General features: G+C 50.4%; 1 protein-coding gene across 1 annotated transcript; it reads right to left on the reverse strand.

Moving 5' to 3' along the window:
* Window positions 1-9,725: 9,725 nt before the first annotated feature.
* LMH87_007539 (uncharacterized protein) lies at window positions 9,726-10,946 on the reverse strand (the record flags this gene model as incomplete). Its single annotated transcript, XM_056194740.1, has 1 exon — window positions 9,726-10,946. One exon carries the CDS (start codon window positions 10,944-10,946, stop codon window positions 9,726-9,728), a length of 1,221 nt encoding a protein of 406 aa, XP_056057585.1.
* Between the last annotated feature and the right edge of the window lie 24 nt (window positions 10,947-10,970).

Raw genomic sequence — 10,970 nt, forward strand, 5'->3', positions numbered from 1 at the left:
AGGATAGGACTCGCCGGACAGGAACAGGATGTTGCAAGCGGCCAAAAGACAAGCAAAGGCTGCAACTCAGCAAGGGCGCACTACCTGAGGCTCCGTTCCCAGGCATGGAGGCTACAACGCCGAACAACGAACGAATGAAACTCAGAGGTGAACGAAAAATACCCGAAAGGGTAGGACGATTCTCCAACAAAATTGTTGTGGCGCTGCCCGGGAGCCACACACGTGAGCTTTATCAGGAATGGTCATTGGCGGAGCGCTCAACGCTTGCTCAATTAAGGACAGACATGGCAAGAGTGAACGGCTATCTCCACCGTATCAAGGCAGTGCCCTCCAAGCAATGCGCATGCATGCGAGAGAAACGGTGGAGCATTTTCTTTTACTATGCTCGCAATGGGATGAACAGCGAAAAGAGTTATGAGTATGCACGACTCCGAGGTGGAATGATTTGTCCTTCCGATATGGAGGAAAGTTAGCATTAGACGGACCGAGATGGAAAGCAAACATGGGCGCAGTTCGGGTGACGATGCAGGTTACACTTGCCACAGGGCGCTTCGATAACTGACAACGAACATAGCTACAACAGGCTTTTCATCATACCAGGAAGCCACATTCACAGCAAGCATGACTAGCGACGCTTCGGTCGCTGTAGATAGGACTCCGAACACTTGGGGAATAGCCCTCAAGCTAGTTAGTCGCCGATAATAAATAACGCGGATGGTGGGCAGATGGGATGGAAAGATTACGCGGAGGCGATCAAAGAATGACAGGGATAAAGTGGAAGGGATGATGCAAACAGTCAAACATGTACCGAGGCATTAGCTAGTGAGCCCTATTGGCTGGAAGCCACCGGACGTAATAAAACAATGAATGAATGAATGTCTCAGGTGTAATTTCGTCCAGAGTACATATCGTACCAACCATATTTTCTGTTAATCTAGAAGGGATTTGGGGAACCCTCGCGGGAAAACTATTGATAGCACGGTGTACATTGGGCCATGCCCGTATGGGCGGAAAAGAACGAGGCCAGCCAAGCTGAGGCCCCTAACCCCACGCTTCCCTGCTAGACACCCCCTCCATAACTAGCTCAAAATTGGCAGTGTCTTACCATACTACGTAGACGACGGAGAGCGTTGCCGCTAGTTTGAGGCTCCATATATCACTTTTTCGTGGCAATGGAAACTTACTCGCTGTCAGTCTGTACGGGCAGAAGAGCAACGGCGACTTTGCGTCAAAGCGCCAAAAAAAAAATTCAGGGGAGGATCTACGATGAAGCGTTGCCACCATCTATCTACACCCCAGCAAAGCGTCCTTGCAGCAAAACGAAAAGCTCGCTGCCAGACCCAGCTTGCCAAGGAAGAACCGACTAAGTGAGACCCACAGATTCACTCCTCGATTACCACCAGCCAAGACCGGTGCATCTGCCATGTCAGCAATAGGCAAAGCTCTGTCAACTGGTAAAAGAACCTGGTAGTTTCTGTTACCTTATGCTGAGTGAGTCTTTTACTTTTAGCTCGGCGCCGGAAATTTCGTTCGCAAGAACACTCAACACGCTCTCAGCCTTACCTTTCCTGGAGCCAGGAGGCGACACGGAGGACCCGGCGGAGATTGTACTCTGGATCGAAGTCGGGCGGCGCTTTTTGCTTGGCTAGCATGCTGCTGAGCAGCATCGGCTGTGGTTTAGCGGGCTAGCTTTTCTCGTCTCTCGAAAAGCTCAGAGTCTTTTTTACATAAAGAAAACCAAGAGCAGGAGCGCGATTGGTCTATCACGTTGAAGCTCACTCTCTGTCCGCCCCTCCTTCCCAAACTACAGCAGATGATCTATATGCATATTACAAGTACGGGGCTATCAATGAGATGGACGCGCATTGCCGTTTGCACCACAGCCACTCTAGAGCCATAGAACCGCTACAATTTCGTCTACTAGTCGCTCCCATTGGTACTTTCGCTTTGAAGACGTATCGAAGCGGGGTGTGCATTGTATGACACGCGCAGACCTAGCAAAGATTCCAGTGTCTGCTTGCGCACGCCGAACCGAATCGGATGTCCTAAACCGATTCGAAACAAGCAACATCAGAAGGTTCCTGAAAATGCATGCGTCCAGTCCACTGCAGTCGCAACGCGGTATTGTTTTTGACCCCGAGTAGAGAACGATTTTCCAGGTGGAAGTTTGGCACCCAGCCGCGAGCTTTTCTCGTAAAATTCATGTTTGAGCAACCATTGATGGCCCCCACAAGGCACGGGACCTCCCCGCAGAGCCCGCAGAGCCCGCAGAGCCGCCGGCAATGCGACCTAGCTGCTGCTTGGTTCCGATTTGACGCCGCAGTACAATGTCAGGACCCATTTTGCGATCAGCTTTTGGAGGGGCGATGCAATAATTACATGCAAAGGCTCGAGGAGTTTATCAATCTAAAATCATGCTGCAGCCCTGCGGGGAGGCCTTGCTCCTTGCCGAGCATAGCCCAGTTTGTAGAGCGGCGCCGACCCACCGTCATCAACTAGAGGCTCAACACGCCACCGGCGCCATAGTTAAACTCCTACTTGAATAAGTGCCCAAATATGCCACGTTTGCTCAGCTGCATCGAATATTAGGCAGACCAGGCTTTTGTTGAACAAAGCAATTCACAGGTTTACCTTTGACTGCACAACATCAACCCTGCCACTGCACATCCCGTGTCACGTGCTAGACAATCGCAATAAGACGGCGAGGGGCCCGCGAGAGGGCCGGGAGGGGACTCTCTTCTAGTCAGTGTGAACAATATGATCATTATTGCGAGCTATCAGCTATCTATTCGCGATCTACGTCTTCACTTTCTTCGTGCTAGCCACATCATCCCTGAAAAACCCGCCTCAAATCCATTCCACACCTGCTGAGGTAGATGTTACCTACAGTAGGCCGTGTGACTCTTTGTGATGGCAAGAAAATCAGAAGATCCGTGTATAATTCTTTTTTTGATAATGATAATGTTTTGTCTCTTCAGAAAAGTACTTCAGTTTGATTAGAAACGCTTGCGCCAAAGCAAGACGTCATTGTGTTTTTGCCATAGCACAATAAGAAGCGAGCCTAAGCGAGAACCTAGCGGGAGGTTCTCCAGTGAACAACACAGCTATTATTGCGAGCAACCTGCTAGTTGTCTGCGAACTATTTCTTCACCCCCGTTGTGCTGGCCGCGTCATCTCTGACACTTTCTTGGCGCAATTCACCTTCCTTGTGAACTTTCATCAGTCAATTTCTGTAGATTCTACTCTTAGGTATCATGTACACCCTTCTAGACGTTTTTGAGATATTGCCGGAAATTCTTTTGCAAAGTATAGAAGCATGTCGTGATCGACTGCCTCGCTGTGTCATCTCCCGTAAACTTCTTGACATCGTGTAAACTTATCAGCTTTCTGGCGGCCCGCCAAGTATACTTTTCTTGCAATATTGCTTCAAACCATGCGGCGAAGATACTACTTTCACCCTCGCTTGACAGAAAGCGATTGGTTTCATTGAAGCTCTTGAGCACTGCTATAAGCTCGTCGCGACTCAGCCCTCTAGGATCAATGACATGATGCTGCTTGTCATTGACCGATGTTTTATGTCGATTTGTGAACTCAGCCCATTTTTGAGCTTGCGGAGGCGAACGGGTCATCGTGACGGGTGGACTGCTCTGAATTGGGTCGTTCTTGTTTGCACAATGAATCGTCGTAGGCGAGCTATCCTTGGGAATTATATCGTTTGCCTGTAAATTCTGATCCTTTGCAATGTCGGACATACTTTCATATTTTATGACTTTGGACGTAGCGTTGTTAATACTGTCCCCATTTCTTTTCCTTCTGTAACTGGCGTTCATTCTGCTTTCTCTTAGCTCGAACTCACGCCATATCTGATCAAAAACTTGCTGAACTGTTTTCATAGAACGACATATTTCGCGAAGCTCTCGTTCTGTTATTTCGATCATCAGTCGAATTAAGTCCATGCGAAAGGGTCTTTTCTTATGCAGTCTGCCAAACTTTCTTGAGTAGCTGAATTGGAGAGCTCTGCCTGACGCTAATTTTAGCACCGCCATTTCTGCCAAAATAGGTTGATTTCTCTGTGTAGCATCGTCTCATACATTCCGTTTTAGAACTCACGTCGATTGTGGGCGAGATGCAGGCAGGCAAACTCGCTGAGTACGATCATCCTTAAAACCCGGCAAATAAGATGTATGGATTGTTATTCGATACAAAAAGCCATATAAGACGTCATTTCAGGTTCCTTGAATCAAATACCTGAAGATGAGGGTCTTTGAAGCAGCTCGGTCCGCCCCGCCATCCTCTCTGTCCAAGCTTGGCAAGCCGCAGTGTTGACTTCGATCATTGGGACTTTCACGATTGTGCAATGTGCAAGAGCCCCCCAGACAACTTCAATCGATGTTTTATTGATTGGAAAGACCGTAGACTTTTCACCCGCCCATTTCAGTGGACCGCCACAGAGCTATGCTCATTGTTGAAACTTAGCGTGGCTTTAATTTCCGTTCGGTTCATTACCAGATTCTGTAGTGACATTTGCTGCTGCGGCTTCCATTGTTCGAAAAGATGCTGAACATGCAATGTTCTACTGCCATGTATTCCCGGCAATAAGTCATGGTGTACAACGGAACCAGATTTACGGTACGAACAAGCTTGTTCCTTTTGGCTTTCTCGTCGATTTCAAATCAGCGATACTGCCACCTTGCTTCTCTGAAGTTGATGTCAAAGATATGTTACTCATTTGATGCAGAATGGAGTCCAAATCATCGTTTTGTGTACCCTCTTCATAATAAGCGTACCTCAAAATGGTATTGCAGCGCAAGTTTCCCAGAAAGTGTTGTTCGAATCGATGCTAGCTGAAACTGTGGTTTATGCATTTTGGGTGCTTTTAAAGTGCTTCTCGAAACTATGTGCAAATCTTCCACTGGTGGTTTTAGGAGCTCGGTTTCCTGCCTCTCTGACCGTTCAACCACAAGTGTGTTGTGAACTGTGTACAGCTCTAACCTAAAGTTATTTTTATTTGGGCGAGGCTTGTACTATTGATATCGTTTCAAATGCTGTTTTGCCTGCATTGTCCCACAGAAACGCCTCTTAAGCCGCAGATTTGTATTGGCGCTGCTAGTTAGCTTTGCCATGTTCCAAGACCCTTACGCTAAAGAAGCTTTCGAGGTCAGTATGAGAGACTTGGCGGTAGCTATCCAAAGTCTGCTCGGTGTCAAAATGTCGCCCGCAGTCGCTTTAGATTATTCTGAGAATGCATACGCGAGCAATCTTGTCGACGTCGTCAAAGCCTGTAAGCGTTATTGTGAAAAGATACTAGTGAGTTGATTCAAGTATCCAGTTCCTGTGTTGTTTACTATTAAGATGAAAAGGAAAGAAAATGAATCAACTATACGAGAGCAGAACAGCACTTCTATAGCTTCGAGCATGTGGAAGGTTCTAGAAGCTCGGCGGCACAGCTACCGCGCAAGCGGCTTGCCGGTTACAGTCATTTTTCTCTACGAGAACGACGGATCAAATGGACCCGGGAGCTCTTCTTACGATTCTGAGTTGTTGTTAGATGGTAAGTCACACCCCGAGTGCACCGGAAGAGCTTCAGGGCCACAGAGCCACGTGTTTCTTTCAAGATATGCTGGAAAACATGATTGAAACATTTGTGGCAAGAGGGGTCTATATGATGAACCACTAATATTGAAGCGTGCCTTACTAACAATTTGGTGACCTGGTGATCAGATAGTGGCTCTAATGCAATTGCGAGCGTTACTAGCATGCACGGCGTCGAAGGATGCCTAGATATCCCAATAACGATGTCCCTATGCGCAGCCGCGTCTTGAATTTTGTCCCTCTTGCCTTCCGACAGCGTTTCGCAGGTCGCCAGCTCACTATGCGAGCCCAAGTTTTCCCCATGCCAGCATCCAGCCAAGAGGAGAAAGCTGCGGGCCGTTCTAACATGGGATCATTTTCAGGAAGCCAAAGGAGATGAGCCATACAAGAAAGCCGGCGAGGTACTGCATCACAACAAGTGTTGTCACAACCTGCCTTGGCCAACGCATATATCTGACAATGCCCGCTACTACCTTGAGAACGCACATCACGTGGTAGTAAGAGAGGAGTCAGTGCCGCAGAGCAAACGCCAGCTGGCTATCGAAAATGCGTACGCAAGGACGACAGCAATACAGGCACGGCAAGATGGGGACAGGGCGACGAACGCGTTGCGTGGGGCAGTCAATGCTGACACGTTCCGAGAAGCTCAGATGCTGATGGCTGTACGTAGGCACTTGCCGCTCAATTTTGCGATGTAGCCAGAGTACCAGGCTCTACTGTTGTCCATCCATACCGCGGTGGATGGGTTTCTGGTTGGCTCTGGGGGTGCCGTCGCCGCTGACCTGGGGGCCGCACACACCGCGCATGAGCAGTCGGTCAAGAGGCGGCTGCTGTCTGCTCAGAGCCTCGTCCATAATTCCATGGACGTGTGGTCTTCTCCTCAGCGCAAGTCATCCATTGCCATCCATGCGCAGTGGGTCGACGAAGCGTAATTGCCTCGCAAGGCGCTGCTCGGGCCTCCAAACTCCGCCGGTCCCGTACCCGCGCGGCTATGACGCCTCACTTGATGGGTGTCATGCAGAAGTTCGATCTCACCCACCCGCTCGGCTATCTCACAGGCGACAATGATGTCAAAATCGACACCTGCCTTCCGCCAACTCGCCGAAGAGCTACTGCGGGAACATGGCGTTGTGTTTGATCCAGTGGCCTCTGGGACGCGATGGGCCGACCACATAATCAAGCTCTCGCTTCAAGCGTTCCTCTTCGCAAGCAGCAAAAGGGCCCCGGAAGCGACCACGGAGGAGGGGCAAGTCGAGGTAAACGACGCAACTATTGCCGGTGCGCTGCAGGACGGCATCCATTCGGGAAGTGCGTAGCAAAGACCCCGCAGCCAATCCAAGAGGAGGCTGGATGCTGATGGATGGCTGAGCATGGGGGGCTTTAGGCAAAATGCACAGCATTGCCGTCTTCATTCGCAACTCAACTATCCACAGTGGCGCGTGGGCTGGCATCACGGGGAAGGCATTGGGGCTTGACAACGTTGCACGATGGAACTTCTGGTCATGCTGCTCGAAGCCGCCATCTGCCAAGACGCCGCCATATCCATCTTCCTTCCCGGCACCACGGCGAGCTGGAAGAAGCTCAAAACGACGCATGAAGTTTGCAGCAGTTCTACCAAGCGACCGTGGAGCAGCGAATGGAGTGGGCATCGACAGACCGGGTGCTGTGGAACATGGACATGCTGTTCAAGCAATTTGAGGATGCCAAGGTCCGTATAGAGAGCACCGAGTCTGGAAAATGCTTGATGCAGACAACGTGGAAGATTTTGTAAAGCAATGGCCTCGCTTCGTCCGAAGTTGTACTTGTCTTTGTTGTCCGGAACGAATCGTCCCCTTCTGAGATGGTACTGATCTTCACTCCTTTTACCAAGTGGCGCGAAGCGACGTTTTGTCCAGGCTTCAGTGTTCTCGAGCCTGAGGTCCATGCTATCCCGACCTCGAGGATCTGGGGGGCACCCTCGTACAGCTCCACATCAGTTGACACTAAGCACTCATTCTTAGCCCATCCGCGCCGTAAACCGATTTCAGCTCTTGAAGAGTTTGCAGGGCTTTGCGCTGTCTCTAAATTACCTTTTGTCTTTCGTCGATGATAATTGATTGTGCTACTAATATGACGTCGCGAGCTTGGTACCTTTTGGCTCTTGAGGTTTGTTTGCTATGGCGTAGCTTCCGAAGCAGTTGGACAACACTCGCAACCAGATGCACATCCACGCGTAATTAGGCACGTAGCTATGGTGAGGTAAGTGGCAATGTGTATCCCCTGCCATTAATGAGGGGTCCCAGACTTGATCTATTTGAGTGCGATGCAGTTTCAAAGCGGCATTTTGCAGAAGCCTTCGTTAAGCCCGTTGCTGTCGCTTGCAACTCGGGCACGCCAAGTCTCAGAAGCGATGCGCAGATGGTTGCCCGCCGGTTGTCACTACTTCGGTTATCTCCACATTAGATTTCTTATCTGAACTATTATCTGGCTCAACTCGTCTATAGTCGAGAAAAGGTGCTGAGAACCGGACATTTTTGCTGGCAGGGCTTGGGCAACATGCTGAAGAAGCAATTACGCTCCTTTGACGAGTTGAGGGGAGGTACCAAGTGGTGCCTGAGGCAGCCATTCTTTGGTAGAGAGGAAGTACCATCACCACCCACTTGACATGAATTGGCAATAAAGGTTGAATTGGAGAATTCGTAGACAGATGACGCTTCCATCCGAGAGTCAATTTGAATGAGGACTTGAGCCTCTATCGCGTCTATTAAAGGGCTATATACATCGCCCGATATCGTGTAGAAACATACGCATCAAAAGAATCCTGCCTGCCAGCCTGCTCCCAGCCTCTTTGCTGAGATAACTAGCCTCCAACGTGGCGCGCCTGACGACAGCCATCCACGTGACTACAAGCTACACTCTGTGAGTGAGCGTGACTGCGCCTCTAGATCCATGGCAGACGTGACGATCTAACCGCGAAGCTGCAATCACACATACGTTTTCAAGACAAATGAACAGACGTGGCGAGAAACAACGACGAGTGGTAGCATTGCCGTCACCACAGCCATCTCCATTCTACTTTAAATCAGCGTACGAAGATACCCAACCGATTGCAGAACCACAGCGGCTTCTGCTGGTTTTGGACTTGAATCACACACTCATATGTCGCGAAAAGTCTACGAGCCTGACAGCGTATACTTCACGGCCTGGGCTTGCCCAATTTTTGGATTACGCCTTCCGCAATCATGACGTAATGATCTGGGCCTCTGCAGAACCTCGCACGGTGAACGCAATAGCCCGAGAAGTTTTGTCAAAGGAGCTGTATGGGCGACTGATAGCCTGCTGGGCACGAGACAAGCTTCGCCTGCCTACCGCATTACATGGACAGAAAATTCAAATCTTCAAGCATCTCTCATGGGTGTGGCAGGATGAATTTATCCAGATGAGAAACAAGCAGCCGGGTCAGAGGTGGACACAACGAAACACCGTTCTTGTGGACGACAACGCAGGCAAAGCCGCCAGCGAACCATATAATCTCGTGCAGATTAGTGCTTTTGATGCAACCTCAGCCATGGCAGAGAGCGATGAGGTTCTTGGCCTGTTGATTGAGTATTTAGAAGTCCTGAAACATCAAGGCAATGTTAGCTCGTTCATTCGCCAACATCCGTTTGCAAGCAGCCAGTCGACAGCAACGGACGGTCGACAGTAGTTTTGTCACAATAGTCACAACAGTCACAACAGTCACAGCAAAATGCAGGAGTAGGGTTGAGTCAGAATAGTGCTTGATTCCTAGCTACAGACAAGGCAGCCATACCGTCTGTGATAGGCAAAATACAGATCTTTCAGGGGCTTTGTCCCATACACTATTGACACGGTGGAGGTCTTACTACTCCGAGATAGGCGTGGAACGTGACAAAATCAATGAACAGTACGCTGCAGGAAGTGGAACGGCGGCCATACAAAGTAATACCATTAAGATTACAGCTAGACGTGCAGATAGAAGCATAAAAATACATAAATAAAGGCGAGCGAGAACAAGCATTCGAGCCTGACGAAGACAGATACAGGACCGTAAACAGAGCAGCTTGGCAAGGCGCAGACTGGCTTCTGTGGTGGAGAGCGGGCAGCGCAACTGGAAGAGTCCGCACGCTCATGCCTTAGCCCGCGATGGTCACCCTCCCGCGTGAGCCTTTGCCTGATGCCTTCGTCTTCGCTGCAGCGCCGAGAGACCAGCTTTTCCTTGTAGCATCTGCGTCGAGAGGATCGCCGCGCGCGAAAAGTTCCACCGCTGGCGTAACTGCGGAACTGGCAAAGCGTGCTTGTACTCTTACACCATGCTGCAAAAGGACATAGAGCATCATCGTACTCTCTGGACTGATAGCAATGGTCTCATCCCCGGGCCGCTCCAAGATTGGGAAAATGCCGTGGCTGGTAGCTGATCGTTCGAGACCTTCCGCGGATGTGTCGAGCAAGCCGAGACGAAGCAGTCGCATGATGGTGGACGGGTTTGCTGTCGCAAAGGCGCCGCTCACACTCACCTTCGGAAGCCACTCTGATTCCCACGGCAGACAGCAACAGACGGAAGACTCCACCCAGTATGGCTGTAAAAGTCGTAGGTGAGCGGGGAAGTGGCTTTCTTTCCACGTGAAGGGCTGTAGTAGCGTGTCCCATCGCACGACATCGACTGACAAGCCAGTAAGATACAAAAACGAGGCCGATGTACTGAACTGTGAGTTGAACAGAAATTCCCACCCGAGTCCTGGCGCCGCAAGGTTGGCGGAGAGCCAGGCCGTTGCGGACGCAACCGTGTTAGCCGAAAGCGCCCACGTGCTACGTCCGGCCGCGAGCAGCGTCACAAAGTCATACATCTGCGACTGCATTGCCCATGCACTAGCGAGCGTCGAAGCCAGTGCCATGAATGGCCCACACGCGGTGAGTTGGCCGTACCCAGTCTCAGTTGATGTACGCTCCACCTCGGCACCAAGCCAGTCGGCGGTATGGAGTGGTTTGGGCAACGAAATAGTCGCACCGGCGACTAGCAGGCTAGGCCAAAGCATGGCGATCTGAAGCGCCTCGTTGGCTTGTTCCTGCAGACCAAACTTTTGCACATACATCTCGATGTAGTTCAAGACCAGCTCCGGCTTGCCAAAGAACAAAGGATCACGTTCAATGGAATACGCGTCCACGTCACAAAGGCAGACCATGCTAAATCTCTGGTCTAGATTGTACTGGCTGAACTGTGTCGCGGTGCCAGCAATCGATTCGAGCGACGTCTTGGTTGCGGAGATGGGAGCTTGGTTAAAGCAACAGTACGCCCAAAACTCCTGATAGTCGCTCGTGCCGCCCAGGACGTTGACGATTTCGGCGCCTGAATCCATCACATGCGCCGCCCACCCGGGTTG

Source organism: Akanthomyces muscarius, assembly GCF_028009165.1.
Source record: "Akanthomyces muscarius strain Ve6 chromosome Unknown contig_10, whole genome shotgun sequence".
NCBI lineage: Eukaryota > Fungi > Ascomycota > Sordariomycetes > Hypocreales > Cordycipitaceae > Akanthomyces > Akanthomyces muscarius.